Here is a 22,428-nt window from a genome sequence, read left to right as displayed (position 1 = left end):
GTCATGTGGATAAGTTGACATTATACACACTGTGCCCCAGGGTTATAAATTGCTTAATAAGTGATAGCTGTATGCAGAAGAACATTAGATTATGATGCTACATCTAGAATAGATTTCTTGCTTAGAATATGAAGCTGAGTGAATAGACCCAAAGTCAGTCGTGCAGCCCTATAAACTGCCTGTGCTGTAAGTCTCAATCAACTGTGTATGGCAGTAATAACACCATACTAGCTGTGGTGTCAAGATCTCTCATGTCACTGATTCTCATGAAAAAGGAGCCATGACGTTTCTTGTTACTAAACTCCTACCCAAGGTGATCTTGGTCTCTTATTTTAACTACAATGGGACATAGGGTATCTCTTCCACTTGTTTAAAAGCCTGGTAAAATGAGATCCTGGTTCCTTCCCTGTCTCCACTCTTCCCTGGCTTCCCACTTGCACTCTAGCTATCTTGGCAGGAGCCCCTGTTGCACCATCTCTTAGAGCATGCTCCCATTCATATGGGTGACTGTTCTAGCACAAGCTATAGTTCACATTCTGTAACCTACCTGTCAAAGAAACAACTGCTTCTGGATTGTAAAAGACTGATCCTCTACCATATCACATTTACCTATTTGCTGTCACAGTTCTATTGCCATGCAGGACTCAAAGTTTAAATGTAGCTCAGTAGTGACGTGGGTGTTTTTTTCTTCCTTGGTGCTCTGCTATGTTTTGCTTTGTACCTGGAATATGTGCTGTATTTTCACCAAATGACCTTTTGACAATTGTAGCACCCTCCTTCATGTCTCTGTCCTTTCTCCTGCTCAAGCTGCATGGCTGCTTACTCAGCCTGGGAAAAACTGACTTCTCTTGGCTTTTGCCTCTTTACTGACTTGAAGTATCTGCTGAATAAGCACTTTCACAATAATTGCAGTCAGCATATGCATACTTTTAAAAACAAAAGCTCTTCCTCCAAATATTTTTACAGGTATAACTGTTCTGTGGCAAAGGAAGAAACACCCTGAAATGCAACTACACGTCTCCTCACCTTTAGCCACTAGAGTTTAAACACATTTTCTTTCTGCCTGTATCTTTTCAGTAAGAAATGAGAGAAATGAAAGTTCATTCATCTTCATGATATTTTTAACACAATTCAATTCAGCCTCTGTATTCTGAATTGTATCACCCAGAGGTTTAGGTCACTCTGGCAATGCTAATTCTGGTTTCTAGGCAGTGATAACGTAACCCATCCTTATTACAGTTTGTTCCTGCAGTAGAGCTTCTAGACATTAGTTTGGCTCCCAGCCTTCAGACATGACCTGAATTGTATTTGCTTGGAAAATAGTGTTATAAAAGTTTTGTATCAGATAACAGTTGCCTTCACTTAAGCAGAAAGGTTACTATGTTATAATTAATATCTACCTGGTTATTAGAACTATAGTCACTAAAGTTTGTTCTGAATACTGTCTTAGGTTATCATGGTACAGTTCCATATACTACTATAATTTTGGGGGTTTTTTTTGTTTGTTTATAATGGCAGGTAATAACAGCATTGGTGAATGCAAAGGGAAATGGACAGAAAAAAAACCAGAGTCAGGATCGGATGTACAGCATACACTAAGTAGGAGAAGTATTATCTACAATGTCCAGATGGACATGAGTGTACATAGATGTAGCCACAGTTCTTTCTTCCCCACAAGTGTGTTCATATCTTACTACAAAATTTTCTTACAGATCAAGTCCTTGACTGTTTTGACTTATCCTATCCAGAGTTCTCTTTTTTTTTACACACCCTGAAGTTCTTTTTGACAACATAGAAAGATTTCAATTGGAAAAGTATCAAAAGGGAAATATTGTTGACTCCTGTTTGTAACTTGAAAACCAGATATATCTTGTGACTTTTTTTTTTTTTCATTATTCACTTCCCCCACCCCCCACCCTTTTATATTTATCTTTATAGAATCCAGTTTTGGTAAACTAGAAATCCTCACTATTCCAAGATCCCACAGGTTCCAAAATCCAAGACTAGCCCATGACTAGTAGGCTAAGAAAGATGTATCATACTTTTAATTTGGCACAAAGATACAGTAATGACAGGGGTTTTCCACTAGTCCAGTCAAATACACTTAATGTGTTGTATAATAATTAAATAATGTCTGACTGAAGCCTCTTTTGGTTTCTTCTTATTTGTACATTCTATTGTGTACATATTTGGGCATAGCAAAGAAATTTCCATCTTGGCAGAGAAAGATATTTTTTAAAAAAGAAGAAAAACCACAAAACCCCCCCACCCAACCCAGAAAGAAAAAATAGTCGTTGATTAACTATTTCAGGAAGGAGCATGAAAGCGGGGGGAAAAAACCCTCAGATCATTTACCGTGACATATTAGTATTTTTTTCCTAGTGACGGGATACCATAAGCAAATGCTTTGTTTATCATTGCTCCACATTTCTATTGCAACTTTTATTTTCTGTGAACAGAAGAGGATTTTTTTTCCTTTTTGTTCAATTTATAACATCAGTCTTTTGTTTATTTAAAAAGACTACACAAGGTACTGAGTAGTAAAATCAAACTATCTAATTCTACAATTTATTATAGTTGCCAAAGACATACCAAAGGAAAGACTTGGAGATGAAAACAGGAATAGTAAGAATCTTAACTGAGAAGGTCTTACCAATGCAAGAGCAAGCCAAAGTTTTGACACATAGATAAGGGGCTGAGATATTCATTAGCAAAAGAAAGCTGTAAGTAGAAAACAAACAGGAATTCATCTAGAGGTTGATTACAAGAAAAAAATGCTAACTTTAGTTCTGGGGGGCTTCCTAGTATAGAAGGTCTGAGGAATTATCTGAATGTGTGGTGGTGAAATAGTAATCCTTACAAATATTTGGTGAAATCAGGAGAGACAGGAGTTACTAAAGAAAAGATCTTCCTTGGCAGTAGGCTTTCTGAAGTGTTTCTGGCCTTGCATTTTATTTTGCTTGCTTACATATATTTATGAAGCATTGCATTTCTTTTCCTGCTGTGGTCTAGCTAGAAATGAACTGAGGAAAGTACCTTAAATTCAGATTAGGCTACAATTCAGAATTAAATTGTAATATAACTAAATTGATATTAATAAAATTGAATTTAATTGAAAGTAATTGAAGTCTAATTTAATTAAAATTGTATATGAATTAAATATGGTTTTTTTCTTTCTGTGCTTGCACATAAAATGGTAGTTTTGTATGAAATTCTTTCCCATTTTAAAAAACAGGTTGACTTTTACATCAATGACACAGATTCAGACTTAACATAGGGAGGTGCTACTAAAAGACTTTGTATCAATTTCCTTCACTTTACCTTGTATTTACTGACAAGGACTTCTGACAGCCCAACCATTTGTACTATTCTCTTGCAAGACGTAGCAAAACCTTCTTGAGAGTCTCAAGTTCTTCTGTCTTAGATGTATTTTTTCTGCTGGAATGTGTAAAACACCAAAAAACCTAATTCTGATCCACAGTCATGCACATTTAATTAATTTCATTAATTGATGATGACATATTTATTTACAATTTCAGCTTTATAAACTAGATTTCAATAGCTGTCATGTATCTGTAAAAGCGTATATTTTTTTAAAACTGAAAAATCTTGCACAAAAAGGATATTATCTGTACCAATGAAAAAATATCCACATATTAAACAGTTGCATTTCCAGGGAAATTTTTTAAAAGGATTTGAATCTAATCAGCATGGATGGTATTTAGATAAATAGTTCAAACCAGATAATTCTAGATGAATATTATAGTGTGTGTATTTGGGAGGAGGTAATGTATACATGTGCTTAATTCTCTCTATAAATATGCAAAGCAAAGGATTATGGAGACTTTCAAAAAGCGCTTTGGCTGGAAAAGGCTGTTTCTTTTGTAACATGACTAATATCAGTTGCAAAGACAGCCTCTCACCTGTCTCCTATTGAGCTAATGCAACTTTTTGTTACTGTGCATCTCACAATACTAATCTCCTGTCCATCCTAAAACACTCAATATTACCACTCTGGGGGTGTGTATGTCATGTTAAGCACCTTGAAAAAGACATGCCTTAAGAAAGTCTCAGGTGTAGCAAGTAAAGCATCACTACAGTTGTCACTTCAGCTCAGTATGAACATTTATATCCACATCATAAGAAAAAAATATTCTATGGCTTTGACTTTTCTCCAGTTTCTGTTAAAATCTTGAGTCACTATCTTCTCTTTACCTATACCTTCTGTGTTCGACACACACAAAAGTGTATATCAAGGTTACTACTTCTGTGTAAGAAAAAAGAATCCCACAGCATTTCTTTTTAATAACTGTTCAGCTACAAAATTTTATTGGTATCCTTCTATGTTCCCCCTAGAGGATGTAATGCACAAAAGCATTGCCACGGAACATATAAAATTACAAATGAAATTTATTGTAAAAAGTAGAATGTCTTCTAGACTGGTGTCAGTATTTATTTCATTCATAAACCAAAACTGCAGGTATAATATATTCATTGTCAGCAAGTTCATGTGTGTAAATTGCCATCCAACAGTATTGACTGATATAAGACAGATATTGAAAAGACAATTTAAATTTACTCTTCCAAACATAAACTGTTCCACAAAAGCACTGTAAAAACTCCTTCAAGGTTTTGTGTTGTGCTTCACATTTACGGTTAACTACATAATTTGGTTGTGTCATAATCCACTGTGTTTGGCAATTTGGCATTAAAGGCCTGCAAAGCAGACTGAATCCTCACCACTTCACTGGTAGACAGTTTGAGTCTATGACGGAGCAAGCAAGAGAAGAGGTCTAGACGACGTTGACCAGGTGGAGAGAGTTTATTTACACGATCTCGTATCTCTAACAACTGCAAAAGTGCTGAGTCCTGTGATCCCTGAGTATAGGGGTAGTCCAGCTGCAAAATCAAGTCTCGAATTGCTTCTGGGTCGAAGTGCATGCTGTAGCCAAACACTTGGATGTTATTGATTTTCATGTAGCCCAGATTTCTTGATGGATCAATAAATTCCAGGGGTTCATAGTAGATGCTCTCATTGCCATTTGGACCATTTGACTTTATTCGACTCCTCAAATAGATGTGTACAGTTTCAAAAAATGTCTTCCACTTGTTGCCCAGAGTCAGCGTCCAGTTATAACACTGAAGGGGTAAGTCCAGTTTAGTCCGCTCCCAGTCTGGAAAATTATTTTCATTCACAGGCATAAACCAGCTCTCAGAGTGGCTGCCCCCAAAAGGATTGACGTACACAGCAAGAACGGGCTCTAAGGTGCTGTTTTTAGTTAGGCAAATTTGAAGAGAGAGGCCTAGTATCATATGGACCAGGCTAGACTTGTACTTGTTACTCTTAAGAGTAAGGAGCATCCGCTTGCGCCAAGAAGGATCAAACCAGCTGTTGAGACGCATGTCATTGCTGATGAAAATGGCATGGACCTCAATTCTCCGGTCTGTCTTCTGCAATAAATACTTCATTTCCAGGTCCTGAAGGTCAGTCTCAAACCCAATGTAGTGCTCTGTTGATTCTGCCACTTCAGGCTTGCAAAACCCTTGGCTCAGCATGTAGCCGGCGTTGCAGCTGCCACAGCGAGTGCGATTGTCAGGAGCACAGCTCAAGCACGCAGAACCATCTCCAACCGTGCAGGGAAGGAACCCATGGCAGGCAACCTGGTCATTAGGGCAGGTGCATGTGTGAGTATCTTCAGAAAAGCTTCCCAGAAGGCCATTTTCATTGCAGTAGAGAAAGGACTGGATGCGGTTGAGCCAATAGTTTGAAGATCTGCAATGTTAAAATAACTTATTTTAACACAAAGGGAGACCTGCACACAATAAATACAACCTTGTTGTTTTTTATCAGAAAGAGAAAAATAAAGCTGTTTTTAGTAGCAGATTAAGGCACTAAAGTCAGATGACAGCATCTGCTGTCAGATAAATACATGTATAAATTGCCTTTTAACAATGCAAAATCACCAAAGAAAAGTTTCCTTATAAGCTTACAGGCACAACAGGAACATTTAGTTCATGTATTTGCTCTCTTTGTATCTCTGTCAAGGAAGTCTGACAAAGAGCCATTTTTCTGTAATTGTCTTCGGATTAACATCTTGAAATCCTATGCTGTTGAGATTATTTTTCCTCATACTATTTGATCAAGGAGGTGCTTTGTATGTATCTAAGTGTGTATAACTCTGTACCATCTTTCTATTCCATTATGAAGATTTTTGTAGGCTTATAAGCTTTCTTGTTACTGACTGGAGCTGCTTTGATTTATAGACGGTGAGCCAAAATTCTTTCCTGGAATAGCAAATAGGACCCTGCACCCCACTAAAATAGATTCAGTCTTAATTCTTCAGATGAACTCCAGCACAACAATATCCCTACAGGAAGCCATGCATGAGCATGCTGTGTTTACTTTTCATCTTTGGAGATGAAATTAGAAGATCACTTTAATGTTCTTCTTGTCATCTCATGTTGGTTTCACTAGAAGCAACAGTTAATGTCCTACATCACACTGGGAAAACAGATACTGAAACAACAGTTTAGGCTGATGAGGCAAAATCATTAGAAGAAAGACAATGGGAACAATGGAGTTACATGGAAATAGTCAAGAGAAAAATTATCTTCTTCTTTTGTCTGTATTTTTCAGTTCTTATTAACCCTAGCAATGCACAGTTTAAAGAACTTGTTTTGGCTGCTGCAGAGTCAGATCTACTGTTGCTACATGAATTACAATGGTTGTATGGTTTCTTCCCTTTTTTACATTGTTTCAAAGAGAAAATGCAAAAGCCTTATTTACTGCTGACTTACTTTTTAAGCCACATCTGAATTTGTCTCAAGCATTGAATAGTTCAGAAATCTTTTTTTTTTTTTCTGACTATAAAATAAATGTTAAAACTAAGTATCTGTGGCATCTAAAGTCCGATTCTTTAGAAACATGAAAATAAAGATAAGTAAAATTACATCATTGAATACTCTGGTGACTTTGTTTAATCTTTTTTTTTTTCCTTTCTCTTTTTTTGATTGGAGGTGGGAATCTTGGCTGTTTTGGGTTGTTTTTTTAATATACATATAGTCTATTAGTATTTTCTAGACGTATAAGTAAATATAATAACAACCATGACATGAATGCCTTAACACCATTCTTCTTTGTGCTTATTTGAAAGTCAGCATTAAGCAAAAATATTTTGGCAAGTTTATTCGTTCATTTCCTGATTAAAAGTCATAATGACCATTCTACAAGCAAGGTTAATGTCACAATATAAAAGTTACTCCGAAACTGAGTAGAACATTAAAGCTATTGCTCTCCCAGGTGGAATGGGAAGTTCCCGTTACTTTGTCTGGGTTATTTTGACAGTAATCTGTACCTACAGAGCTTGCCCTGGTAGCTCACAGGAACTGCAGTTCGGGTGTGTTATGGCCCTGTTTCCCATTATCGGCTGAACTTTGCAGCAGGGCTATGTCTCACATGGTCTATCTTACTGCTATTAGCCCTATGATGCATCACAGCAATCAAAACAGAGAAGATCCTTGTCCAAAGGAGTGAAACTAACCTTTCAAAGGTCTCTCATTACAGCTTTTTCCTAACTCCTTATGTCTTTCTGTGCTTATTTAAGAACTGATACTGAGTTCCAAAAGCTGCTGGATATAAGTCTGGCTTTTTCACTTTCTTTTAGATCTTTGGATTATGTTATTTGCTTCACAATAGCCTTCATAAAGTCATTACCTTATTTTCATTTGTTACCTTGGGCAGATAACTGGACAGATTTCAAGAATATGTCATTTGCTTTTTCATCTCCAAGTTTTCTGCTTGTACTGTTACTACCAGTTGGTAGCACATGACTACTATATCAAGGTTAAGCACATTGGACAGCTGATATTGATGCAGTTTGTAAATGTGAATTTTAGCATCCTCTTTTGCTTCTCTTGCAAATAGAAGTCCATGCCTTTGAAAAGTTTTGTTATATATTAGGAGTACACTTCCGGAAAACTTCATTTTGTATAGACCAACTCTGAGCTTACAGTTGTGGTTTTGAATTCAGCTCGGTATAGGATAAACACTTGAGGACTTACTGTAAAGATTTTCCATGTATCACAGAGTGTCAACCATAAAGACTAAATCTGCTTGGCTCATTCACACAAAACATCAACCCTGCTACATAGTTTGTAGCATCCAAGGATATGTTTGCATGATATATTCTAGAAGAAAGCTAACTGTGCCTGAGCTCCAAAGCCAATCAGAGCCACATGACTACATTAGTTTTTCAGCAGAGATTAGTAGCTTGGATTTGGCATTGTGCTAGTATGGACAACAAATTTCTGTGTGGCTTGGAGGCTAAGCATTTATCCTGGCTTGGAGCTCAGGCACAGTTAACTTTAAATTACACACCAGCTATGAATTACTGAAACCTAATTTTACATGCTTTCTGATAGATTTTAATGAGTGCATTTTTGAATATTGCTTTATTGAAGTGTATTGGGTGTCACTGGCAAGGTTTTGACAGCAGGGGGGCAGGCACAGGAGTGCCTTCTGTGAGAAGAGGCCAGGGGCTGCCCCATACTGGACACAGCTGGTTCCAGACAGTTTGAGCTGGTTCCAGCCAGCTGTTCTTATCTCAACCCACAAGCTTTTTTATCTTATTTCCTCCTTCCCTCCTGATGAAGAGGGTGAGTGAGAGAGTGGCTGGGTGGGTGGGCATCTGGCAGCCAGCCTAGGTTAACCCACCACATAAGGTAAGTGAGATAATTTGCAGCTTTAAGTTGATCCTTGTTATGTTTCATCTACACTTTCTTCCTCTTAGATCTAGCGGATAGGATTACGGCAGGGGGGGTTATATTATATTATATTATATTATATTATATTATATTATATTATATTACTGCTTATTATTCTGTTTATTATTTGGCATTGAAATAAGTCAAAGAATGTTCTGTACATTAATTTTTTCATATAGAGGAGTTTCTGGGAAAAGAAGGGGATTACTCCTCCTGTGGATACACCTGAGCATGGTTAGATGGGACAAGTATCTGGAATGCAGGGTATGCCAGGCAAAGAAAGAAAGGGAGACTGTGGCATTACTGCAGATGAGAAAAGAAGGGAGCTGGGAAAGCAGGGAAGGAATTCTCTTGGTCCATGGAGGTGATGGAAAGAGACAGACCTGGTGAGGAAGACAGCACTGTTGGAAGAGGAGAAATTTCTATTGTTGGAATAAGCCTGTTTAAACCAGCAAAATTAATTTACTGGCAAGGGTTGATTTGGTTTGAGTTACTCACTTCTCCAGCCACATGGTCTTTAAAATATTTTTTCCCTTATTAATGATCCAATCTACTGTTTCCATTATTATGAGAAGAAAAACCTTTAATGTCATGGTTTTTATTCTTTTTATTTTTAATGAGCCTACCTTCCTTCTTTTTTTGTTAAGAGATAGAAGAAACAGTCTAAAAGTCTGCATGAAATTACATAACTGCACAGTTAAGTAAGTTTCCTTTCTAAAACTTAGTTATCAGTTTATAACTTAGTATTGAGCTTATTAAAACAACTATATCTGTGATCATTAGCAGTTGCAAAGAGACCAAGAACTTTAGAGGGAAGGAGGTTTTCTCCTTATTCCAAATAAAGTTCAAAAAAATAACATTGTAATACTTTTTATCTTATTTTGATTTTTTTACCTGCTTTTAAACAGAGAGATTTCAAAAAATTATACTTGTTTTTCTTTGATCAGTTTACAAACATAAATTCTTTTAAAAAAAATAAAATCAACTGCCTTACTCAATTGCTTTTTTTTAAAGTTGTCATTAAGGAATACTGTTATTCTTTGTAAATTTATTGCTTTCACTCAAGTAAATTAAGTAAATTAAGTGAAAGTACATAAAATGTCAGCAACACCCACATTACTTAAGCCACTCATCCTTAATTAGATAAATTCACACCGGAATGTCATTCTGAAAGCTTTCTTTTTCTCCTAGAAATAAAAGATCATTTAAAATTCTGGGCCCTGCAGTCAAGGAGAAAGGCTTGGTTAAAAGCAGATGCCTCCCGCAGGTCAACACCTGGCTGAACAGCTGGTGCAGTCAGATAGGCAGGGCTTAGGCTTTTACAGCCACTGGATCCTCTTTGAGGATGGATGGCACCTACGGAGAGATGGGATCTAACAGAAAATAATGGGTGACATCTTAAGCAACAAACTTGTTGACCTTGTAAGAAGGGCTTCAAGCAATGTTAGCTTGGGGCTGGAGTCAAAATGGGGACTAGGGAAAAAAGCATCTGGGGAAAAACACTCCCACCAGAAAGTGGTACTACTAGGGACACATCTCAAGTGCCTAGACACAGATGCAAACAGTGTGGGAAACAGGCAGAAGATGTGGACACAGTTACAATGCTATGACTTCACTGGGATCACAGAGACGCGGTGGGATTAGCCTGGGGTGCTTGCGAGGGATGAATAGAGACTCTTTAGTGAGAACAGGTGGATAGGGGGATAGCTGCACTCCACACAAAGGAGTATTTTGAACTAAAACTTTGCTATTGAATGAGCAATGAACTGCCCAGGATCTTAAGGGCTGGAATCAGAGGAGAGGCCAGCAATAGGGAGACTGTGGTCAGAATCTGCTACAGACCAGAAGATCAAGAAAAGGAAGTGGATGAAGCCTTCCTTAACCAACCAGAGGAAGCAACATGACCACAGGTCCTGACCTTCATGGGGACTTCAACAATCCCAACAGAGATAGTGGTGGTGGGTAACATGACAGGACATGAACAATCTGGGAGAGTATTGAAATGCATTGAGGATACATTTTTTATGCAGGTGTCGAAGGAACTGAATAGGGGAGATGCTCTGCTGGAGCTGCTACTCATAGATAGGGAAGAACTGGTTGAGGATGTGAAAGATGATGGCAGCCTTGGCTGCACTGACTGCAGGATGGTCAAGTCAAAAATCCTGAAGGAAGTGAGGGAAGCAAGTAACAGAATAGTTATCCTGGTCTTCAGGAGAGCAGCCTTTATCTTGTTGAGGAAATTAGTAGGTTGGGTACCAGGTGAGGCTGCCCTAAAATGTAAAACAGCCCAGGTGATGTGGTTTGTCTTCAAGAATGATGTTCATCTTGCACAGCAGTCCATTTGGATGTGCAGGAAGTTGAGCAGGCACAGCAGAAGGCTGACTTCGATGCACAGGGAATTCCTGTCTGAGCTTAAATACCAAGAAGTTTACCTAAGTTGAAAGTTGGGATAGGCTACTTGGGAAGACTACAGAAACATGGCCTGGACATACAGTGATTAAATTGCATGACATTTCAAAACTCAGCCTGTTTTGAAATGAGTGAGCAATGTAAATGATAACAAAAGGGACTTCTACATGTAAGTTTTCAGCAAGAGTCAAACCAAGGAAAATAGAGGCCTGCTGCTGAAGGAGAAAGGAGACCTAGCAACAGAAATGATTAATGTATTTAGTGTCTTCTTTGCCTTGCTGTTATCTGACAAGATCTGTTCTAAAGCAGAGAAATGCAAAGTCCTACACCTGCAACCAGAAAAACCCTATGCAACAGTTCAGGCTGGGTATACCGCCTAGAAAACAGCTTTACGGGAAAACACCTGAGATCCTAGCAGAATATGAGCTAGGACTATTGTCTTGTGGCAAAGAAGACAAAGTGCATTAGTACAGACAACAGGTCAAGGGCAGCACAGCAAATATTCCCCCATGTTTGATACTTGCAAAATGGCATCTGGGACATTGTCTGGATTTAAATCATCTGTACAAGAGAGTTATCAACAGGCTGGAGCAAGTCCAGTGAAGGGCCACCAAGATGTTCAGAGGGCTGGAGCACATAACATATGAGGAGAGCCTGAAGGAACTGCATTTGCTTAGGCTGAGGAACATAAGACTAAAGGAGGATCTAAATGCTGTCTCCAAATAACTTATGGAAGGATGTAGAGAAGATGGGCCTAGACATTTCTCCAAGGTGCACAGTAAAAGGACAAGAAACAGTGCACAAAAACTGTAGCAAAGCAATTTTGATTAGAGAAAAGGAAAACTTCTTCATAGTGAGGTTGGCCAAACACTATAAGAAGTTGATGAGTGAGATCTGGAATCTCCATCACTGGAGATGTTAAAAACTTGATGGTCCAAGGCTCTGACTAGACTTTGAAGGCGATCCTGGTTTGGGCAGATGACTTACAAAAGTCCATTACAACCTAAATTATTCTATGATTCTGTTTTCATTTTATTAATAGGTGGAATTTTTGAGAGAGTTACAAACAATATTATTAGAAGTATTAAAATCAGTACATAACTATACTGCTTTAGAGATTTTTATGTACTTCTACAGCATCATATTTTAAGGTGCTGCCCTCCCTCAGTGCCTATTGCCAGTAGAAGTAGGGTGGATCTCTAATACCTAGGGAGAAAAAGAACCTCTCTTCCTGGATAATGTATAAGCCATCCAAGATTTTGCTACTTTTCCTGAGCTCTTTATACAAGACCAACGTAGAACAATCAAGATGGCTGAGCTGTATAATATCCTTCACAAGGAACTCAGCCACAGGTTGACAGGAAACTTCAAACAAATGAATGACATTCCAATTCAGTAATTACTCCTATATTATGCCCTGTAGTTCTGAAAACATCATTAAAATGAAAAACTGTTCAAGGAAAATCAAAACATTGGTTAAATATCTTTTTGAATTTTAAAGGGATCCAGTTTTCTTTTTTATCTTAGATAATTTTTCCACTGCCTCCAGACAATGGCAGAGTGCAGGAACATTTTTTGAAGCTCAGTGCACTTAGTGTGAGAAAAACAAAATCTCGCTTTTCTTCCAGATAATTATTTTTTTTACATGAGATTCAGCCAATGTCAGTTATTGCTTGTTGCCATCCATTAGATTTCCTTTTTTCTACTATATTAAGTCTAATTATTCTTTAATTTTCTAAGTTAGTTGGCTGAACTAGTGCTTGGTTGTCTATGTACTCTATGCAAATTGAGTATACCACTCCTAATTCCTTTTTTCATTATTCACCATTTGACATATTCAAGATCCACTCTTTAGTCTGACACCAGAAAGAAAAATGCTTATTAACTCTGTCATAGGACTTCATTGTATTTTCCCACTATTTTTTTTCAAAGTTGGGTTGGTATGTGAGGTCTACAGAAGTCACTAAGAAAAACAGTTTGATAGGGACAGAATCTGAATCTCTGACTTTAAGCTTCTCAAGTCCAACCTAAAGTTAATAAGAGGCTTTGTTCAAAATTTAATATACTTTTATTTTCTTCAGGTGTAAAAAATTCTTGGTACTTCATTCCTCACCACATTGTTCTCCTGGTTTCGGCAGGGATAGAGTTAATTTTCTTCCCAGTAGCTGGTACAGTGCTGTGTTTTGGATTTAGGATGAGAACAATGTTGTTAACACACCAATGTTAGTTGTTGCTAACTAGCGCTTATCACTTTCACTCTTCTGATTCTCTCTTCCATCCCACCGGGGGTTGGGGGGGGGACTGAGCGAGCGGCTGTGTGGTGCTCAGTTGTCAACTGAGGTTAAACCACGACAATTGTTCTGTACACATTCCCAGTGTTCTTTTACCTTTAATCAGTTTTACTTAATCATTTATATTCTCATTGTGTTAATAGGGGACTAGTGACAAAGGCTGTTTGTTTATCTTGAGCAGTTGCTTCTTGTTTATAGAAGTTAATAAATAAATTAAGACAATTACCTTCTAGAGGCAGGGTTGAAAGAGCTTTCCAATTATTCTTTTAATGACACTGCAAATATTATTATTTGATTTGGAGAATTATATTTAATAGCCTGATGTGTTAGTTTTCCAAACATTGAGATATAGAACTTATGACTTCGAAACCTAGTGAAAGCAGCAAGAATCTTCCTAGTTATTTCTATAAGCTTCAAATCAAAATGGGATATCTAAAACATCTGTGCCTTCACCATCATGCAAAATTATGTGATAAGCTATAATCAAAAGTTAATTTTGGTGAATCATAGACTTGAAATCACAAATTTACTTTAGAAATAAAGTAATAATTTAATGAAATAAAATACTTGATAAGTAAAGGATACTTCTTATCAAATTATATAATGAATTAGAGCTCCTTGGAAATTCTTTAGAATTTTTTAAGACTTCTTTTGTTTATTAATATTGAGTCATTGAAATCAACCTTTCAAAAGCAGCACAAAGTTACAAAAGAAGTGCTAAGTCCAGGATGGCATTTCTATGAAAACATAAATATTATTGATTGTCCTGTTAGTTGAATACCTGTTGTCTTTATAGAAAATAGACTATTAAGCCTCTTCTCTGACTTACGCAGAGTAGAACACTGAGCCAGATAACACATTCAAATCACATACTCCTACCCTTTAGTTAAGACCCCTAAACTGGCTCTTCACTATTCTGAGGTTTCAGTCCCACTTTTGACTGCAAACAGTTTCTAGTCATGTGAACCATGTCTCTTGTGTGGATGAACATGTCCCTCCATCCCTATTTAATTTGTTTGATCATATACATCAATATGAATATACTTAGTTGTGTGTGACAATATTCCACAAATTTTCTCAATTCTTAAAATTTACTGGGAAACAGATTGTTAACTAATTATGGTTTACTAACAGCTCCAGCTCCACCTTCTTACATTCAATGCTTTTCCAACTATACTACAAGAAGATCAGGCTGCTGTTGCTGGATGACAAGACTCTTTTGTGCGTGAACCTTCTGTTGCATAGGATGCACTAAACAGTTGGCTACCATGCTTTCAGCTAGAATACTTACAGGGTAAAGAAAGTCTGCCATATAATCCCACATTTACACAAACATGATAAAAAATAGAATAATCCTATAGAAGTTAATGTATCAGTCAACATCACTCAGGTTTCTGATATGAATTATCTTAATGAGAAATATAAATCTTAAGTGTTTTGGTAAGTGAAATAATTCTACGTGAAGTTGCAATCCATTACCTCTTTATGAAATGCTCTCCAATTCTTAATTCTAAAGTGTATTTTAAAAAGTTCCCAATTTTTTTTTGCTATGAAATAACTTTACTTTAAAAAAAAATAATTTATTTGAACAATAGCAGTTGCAAATTTAACCCAAAACATGCTTAGTCTTGTTCAATACACTATAACATCAAATGTAAGAACAAAGCTGTATGGTCACCCTATATAATAGCTGTAGCAAATATTTAATCATGATATGACTCTTTTACCTCCTTCTCTGCCTCACTAAGTGCTTAACATCTGTTGTACATCAGATGGCTCAGTAGCAGATGATGAGTACTCAGTGAGGCAGATGCGAAGCAAAAAAATGAAGACAATTTAACAAGAAGTGTATAGGCAGTAAAATACCCATTACCTATTTTTCCCTCCTTTGGAGGCTGAGTCCAGTATAAATCTGTAAGACAGAAACATCAACACCAAATGCACTTACAGGCATCTCTAAAATGTCCTACTCTTGATTTTGTGGGATGACCTCTTGGGAAGGAGGTGATAAAGGTGAAATAAGACTCAAAGTACTTTGTTTCTGTGCTGTGATTCCTAACAAGAACATTAATTGCTACTGAATTTGATAATGGTCTTCATGTGAATGCACTTTTCTTCTGGGAATCAGGGTAAAACTACCGACTGTACAGTCACCAGAAGGCCAGTGAGTGATTAGAAGAATGAATGTTTTTACTTTATTTAGCCTCACAAAGTTAAAGCAGTACTACAAGCACTGCTCAAATAAACATGCCTGAAATTATTTTACTACGGCTCATGTTACAGGTATGTCAGTGAGACTCTCGATGACAGCTGCAAATCCTACTCAAAAAGATAATAAACAGGAGCAGTGTCACTGTTCTGAGTTCACATCTTATAATTTCACAGCTGGCTCTACCCTAGCCAGATACTTTAAAGCTGATCTAAAGGTCTGAGCTAGCTATGCGGACCTTGGTGAAACCAAGGTAAGCATATTATGAAGTAGAAAAGGAATATGATATTTTTCTAAATGTATATAAAGGAAAGAAAAGCCTCTGCCTAGAGGGATGCCTTTGCTAAAAATCCCCTGTTAGCATATACAGAAAGGATATTAATTAGCTATATAATTTTTATGGAAATGTTGTTTCCATATGCTAAAATTGCTTCCAGCATAGAAGTGGATGGGGCAACTAAAGAAATCTAGCTCGGTGTGAGACTCCTCTATGGTATAGTGACTATACTACAAGAAAGGGACTGGATGAACCAGAAGGTTGATTCAGGGATTATGCTGCTGGGATTAATAACAATCTAAACTGAATCTATATTGATTTATGGAAGAAAAATACCTTGTTCTCCCCTGTTAATCACATTTAAGAAGAATCTTTGCAGATCCTCCAGCCCTTGTGCCACCATTCTGCAGCTGTTGCCCCTCCCCACCTTCTTAAGGCTGATACTCTATATTTTAAAACCAATAATGTATGTCACTTTTAAATTCCAGGTAGTCTTTGTATTATGAGAAGTTGAGGAATTAAGCCCCTATATTAAATGATATAAACCTGTCGCACCTCATAGAACAAAACTGCCATGAGTTACATGATATTCCAGACTAAGCAATATTTTGACATTTAAATATTTAATATTTCAGAGGATATTTCTAGTTAGCCTGTTATGAATCTATTTACAAAGATTTGTAGCTTTAATTATGTTAATGTTGCACCCTTTTAATTATCATAGCAAAGTTTTTCTACTACTGAAAAAGAAATTTCTGACACACACACCAAAGAATGGTTATAGAAAAAACATTTCAAGATAACATACCCACAATTTTCAATGCAGCTATAATCATAATGGCCATTGTGTTATATTGAAATACAAATCAAACTGCTTTGTAGTACCAGCTATTTATTTAAAGAGGTTTAAATCAGAAACAAGCTTTGAGATCTTTTACTAAATAATGATCCATAGTGAAGCAGGGACAAAGGAAATACCAGTCAAATTAATTAATGGTGTCAAAAGCAGAAGGAATTAGAGGTGTTAGGAAAAACAAGAGTTTTCATGTACAGGAGGAAGAAAGATGCCACACACACACACACAAAAAAAACCCCAACTAAACAAAAAAACCCCCCACAACCAACCAAACCAACTCATGCGTACTTCTTGAAGCCACTCATCTGTTATGTATCTGTGTATGTGTGTACAGTGTTTGTAGTGTTAGATAAGTGCATCTTGGACCACAGATAATCCATTAATTCAGTGGAATTTTAGATGAACTTTTCCAGATGTATATTAAAGTATAATTGTAAAAAAAATTATGAAGTTATAAAAAGCTTATGCTTCAATGACAGTCAGATTAGTATGCCCCTTTAAGGCATCAGAAAAATAACAACCAAGCTTACTGTAACATAATCAGCTTTTTTGGTGTGAAGGAAAACCAAGGAAGTTTCATAAAATTAGACAAACTGAAAGTAGACCCCCCCCTCTACTTTGACACAGATAGGTAAAATAAGGGCATGATAATGCTGCATACACAACTGTACACAATCACAGAATCATAGAATGGTTTAGGTTGGAATGGACCTTTAAAGATCATCCAGTCCAAACCTCCACCATGGACAGGGACATCTTCCACTAGACCAGGTTGTTCAAAGCCCTGTCCAACCTGACCTAGAACACTTCCAATGATGAGGCATCCACAACTTCTCTGGGTGACCTGTTCCTGTGTCTCACCACCCTCATCCTAAAAAAAAATCTTCCCTATGTCCAGTTTAAATCTACCCTCTTTCAGTTTAAAACCATTGCCCTTTGTTCTGTCACTACAGGCCTTGGTAAAACTTCTCTTCTCCAGGCTGAACAACCCCAACTCTCTCAGCCTGTCTTCCTAGGAGAGGTCTTCCAACCCTCTGATCATCTTTGTGGTCCTCCTGGACTGGCTGTAACAGGTCCATGTCTTTCTTATGCTGGGGGCCCCAGAACTGGATGCAGTACTCCAGGTGGGGTCTCACCAGAGCAGAGTAGAGGGGCAGAATCACCTCCCTTGACCTGCTGGCCACGATTCTTTTGATGCAGCCCAGGATATGATTGGCTTTCTAGGCTGCGAGTGCACATTGCTGGCTCATATCCAGTTTTTCATCCACCAGTACCCCCAAGTCCTTCTCTGCAGTGCTGCTCTCAATCCATTCATCTCCCAGCCTGTACTGATATTGAGTATTGCCCTGATTGTTTCCCTGCACTATTCCTAGCCTTTCCCTCCCACCTGGATTTGTTAGCTTTGAAAGAGGTTCACATTAATATAGCTTGAGCAATGGGCGCTTGAACCTCTTTGCTCTGTTTTCAGCTGCCCATAAGGTAGATGTGACAATGAATGAACTGAAGGGAAGGAACACTCTGGCTTAGAAAACAGAGAAAAAATAAATGAGATTTTGAAATGAAAATATCTTCCACTGAATAATGTAAGATGGAAGTGTAAAAGTAGCTAATTTAGGGGTGTCTTTGAATCTTAAAATACATACAGCTATGAAGCAATTGTATTATAATTATGAGGAAAGAGCTTCATCAGATTGCTTGTTTATGCCGGTATAAACCTAATTTGAATACTTAATCTGTAGGAGGAAGGAAGCCAGTAGGGGCTACTAAGACCAACTGGATTCCCTTGTCAACATACGTCCTGAGGCCAAATGCACAAGTTCAAAGATAGTCTAAGATGTAGCTATGATCTGCATTTGCAAAAATAACAAAATGTACCAGCACCTCTAGTTTGCAGTGGAAATTCTAGAATCAATATAAAAAATAGCCTTGACTGAAAGGTCTTCATATGTAATGCAGCAGATCACAAAAACCATTGCAAAATGCATACAGATTACTGCATGTTTTAATGTTGTACTTAGGATAGGAGGAAGCAGCATCCATGTTCTTGGAGTATTTTATTCAAAACAGGAGGAAAACAGAAAGTTCAGAGACTGGAGATAATTTCTGAGCTGGAAGATTTCAAATATTTTGTAGGATAATTAAAAATCATGTGAAAGGGTAATTGGTAAACCATACTAAAAATGAAAAAAAGACTGTGCTAACAGAAGCATACAAAGTTTTAATCGTGGTGAGGGGTAAATCTGGATGTGGAAAAAGATTTAGTGCCAGAAAAATGAGCCATCAATTGTATGATTTTCTGGAATTAAACCTCATTACTGCAGGTAAAATCATAGCCTCACTAACAACAAGTAGCAGAAAGGCAAGTCCATGATTACATCTGTGAAACTGATAAAAGACCATTATAGTTTCCTATTTTCCTACTGGTTTTGAGACAGGACCTCTATTCCTATTTTAGGCACCCTTATTCCCAGATACAAATAACTGAAATGATAATAAAAAAAAATTGTTTCTGTTCTTGCAAAGTTTGTTACAGCTATAATTATGGAGGTAGAGAAAATATGGATTCTATTCCTGGCTCCTTCACCATCTTTCTGTAGGAGCATGGCTATGGGCAAGTCACTTGCCCTTTTGCTTTGATAACGATCTTAATTTTTTCCCCACTGTTTGCCTATTTGGATTATAAATTTAGTAGCCTCTAGATGCTACTGTAATATAAACAGCAATTATCTGTCATTTTCTTCCATTGTGTAGAATCAGAAATATTACACCAAAGCAAGAATGTCCCAGTAAAGAGTAATGGTTTTAATTAAAGAATACAAATCTCAGTTCTGTATTCATACCTCACTTATCATGATATTGAACAAAATAAAATAAAAGAAGATTCTGAACTCGGTGTGCTTTTTTTCTTTCATCTTATAATAACTGAAAAGGACTTAAAATAACTATAATTTTGAGCAAACCCTTAAAGTTTTAATATAGGCACAAAATATGTTACAGAAGAGAAGTTTGTTTTTCTGCTATGATATGTTTGAATAAATTGCAAGGACACCCTTAAATTTCTGAAGGAAAATTAAAGGCTGTCTAGAAAAGTTGTATCATGCTGTTTTTAAAAACAGCATGTATTTCACTTAATAATGTATAATTCTTGTAGTAAGATGTCACTTGTGTAATGCTCATAAATAGGGAAAGTATTAATATAAATGACCAGATGTTGCATGTATACAATATAAATTAGGAGACAGTATAGTAATAATGCTTATAAGCAAATATCAAGTAACTGCATCTCTTCTGACATTTTTGTCTTCCTTAAACAAACAAACAAACCCACAGCCTGAAATGCAATGTATAAGTTGATAGAAAGGCTGATATTGGGTCAAAAAAAGAACAATTTTCTGCACATTGATCTGCAGAAAAGGAAAACTAGTATAGATAACTGAGGGAGAGGAACCACAGTCCCACCTTAGGAAGCCGTGCAAATTTCTTTTGGAATATATACAATTATACAAAGATGAAGTGATTTACCTTATAGAACTATTTTCACTCACCCACCAACTGTTGATTGCTGAGAAAAAAAAGATTTACATACACAATTCAGAATAATAATCCTTCTTGCAGATTGCTGAAACCTTTATACTTTCCACTCATCAATATAACTAGCTCACTCTGGTTACAATAACTCACAGGAGCCACAAGCGATTGTGATGTCGGTGGCAGAAGCCAGAATATGTACAACTCTTGGTAACCCCTACGAATTTCTTCTGGCAGAACCACGTGAAAATATGCAATTGTGGTATGTACCACCACTGAAGTTCATTAACTCCTGTACAATACTTTGTAACTCTGTCAAAAACTCAAAGTTGTTAGGATATCTCACAGGTATCTAATTGAACTCTGCTTTTTTTTTTTTTCCTGAACATTTTATTTGCTTTAGAAAACATGGTTGGGACAATCTGTTTTGTCCATAGTTTTATTTTCTGCATCAGCATTTTAGCTGTTAAAGTAAATCACAGATGCTGGAGTATGGCAGTAAGACTGTGTGCAAATCCCCTCCCCCTGAGAAGAGTGTATGAAGGGTAATCAACTATAAATCATACACTGAAGAAGTGACAACTCTTGTTGCAAAGAAAGGACGTATTACTTCTGATATGCTATTTATCTAGTTATTCAATCTCATTCTGTTGAGTTGATGCCCTCCTCGTTATTACATGTTTTTATATACCATAATACAAGGGTAGAAACAAAGTCTCCCCATGCCGAACAGCTTCCTTAATACCTTGCAATTTTTCTTTAAGGGACTATAGGTTTTTAAAAAAAAAAAAAAAAAAAAAACACAAACATTTTAGTCTCTTTTAAATTCCTCTTTAGTGAAACTAACATGCTGCTGCTGGAAGGAATTAGTTTAAGGAGCCTGTCTTTCACAAAGAATTTCTGAAAGTTAACATTAATAACCAAAAGTAGATTGGAACAGACAAGATTTCCTTGTAGGAAAAAAAAAAAAAATCTGTTAAAGAATATATTTTTCTGACAAGTGACATGTAACATTTCAAGGCCTACAATAGCATATGTTTTAAGACATATTTAGCATTCTTAACACAGTTATTTTAAATATCTTTGATTATAAGCACTGTGGGATACTGAAGACTCTGGAGGAACTTTATCATTAACAAGGTCTCTAGTATGCTTTCTGTATATATCTATGCGTATATATATATAAGCACACACTCCTCCTTAACACCCCAGGCACTCTCTGAAAGATTTAGCTGTCCCTTTCAGAAGGCCAGATGCTCTCACCCCCCCGCCGGGGGGGGGGGGGGGGGGGGGCTACAAAAATCCCCTAAAAAGTCCTCTGTTTGGAGGTCTCAGGGGCTGCAACTGAACCAAGGGAACAAGCGTCATGATGGCATTAGGGGAATGATGATGATTCTAATTAATGGAAATAAAGTGAGATAAATTTAAATTTTTGATTTGGGACAGAGAAATTATAAGTTTCCCACATACAAGAAGCAGTGCAAGACTAACTTTAAAAAAAAAAAAAAAAGAGCTATGCTGAATCATTGTAGTGTAACTTGCTGGTCACAACCCAAAACTTCAGAGAAACCATGTGTACTGTATGCTTATGTCTAGCTGTTAAAATGTACTTCTGTTAAATGTGGTTTCTGATATGAAATTTGTATTGAAATACAAGCAGCTTGCATATTTCTGGAGAGTTACCTGAAGGGAGATTGATGAACAAGCTGCAGAAATGTACAGTGCTGTCCTCAGTTATTACAGAATGAAATGCCATGTGCAGCAACTTATTGTCTTTTGCTTGATGTATTTGGATGTCATACGTATTAATCTTGGAACCTATATACAGAGTAAACAGCTCATTTTTTTTACCTCATAAAAAATTGTATAACTCCTGTAAGTCAGTATCTTTGCACTTTTAACTAGTTAAGCTCAGAAAAGATGGTTAAACTTTAAGATTGTGAATCAGGTCATGAAACATGAAGCATTTCATAGTGATAGTTTTTAAATAGTTAATTACTAGGGTAACAACACTACCAAGATGTCCCAAAAAGGATTCCATCCACTCTTCTCAACACTCTACAAATGCTATTGTACTTTCTATTGTATTTATAAT

The 22,428-nt window shown here is 36.8% G+C and overlaps 1 protein-coding gene across 1 annotated transcript in view; it reads right to left on the bottom strand.

Moving 5' to 3' along the window:
- Window positions 1-4,656: 4,656 nt before the first annotated feature.
- Window positions 4,657-22,428, bottom strand: part of BRINP3 (bone morphogenetic protein/retinoic acid inducible neural-specific 3) — a 244,624-nt gene continuing 226,852 nt past the window's right edge. The window contains exon 7 of the mRNA XM_009330268.1: window positions 4,657-5,773. Within this exon, the coding sequence (XP_009328543.1) occupies window positions 4,657-5,773 (1,117 nt within the window). The remainder of the gene's footprint in view (window positions 5,774-22,428) is intronic.

Source organism: Pygoscelis adeliae, unplaced genomic scaffold, assembly GCF_000699105.1.
Source record: "Pygoscelis adeliae isolate BGI_AS28 unplaced genomic scaffold, ASM69910v1 Scaffold247, whole genome shotgun sequence".
Taxonomy (NCBI): Eukaryota; Metazoa; Chordata; class Aves; order Sphenisciformes; family Spheniscidae; genus Pygoscelis; species Pygoscelis adeliae.
Note: the sequence above shows the minus strand (reverse complement) of the source record. Positions and strands in the feature narration are given on the sequence as shown.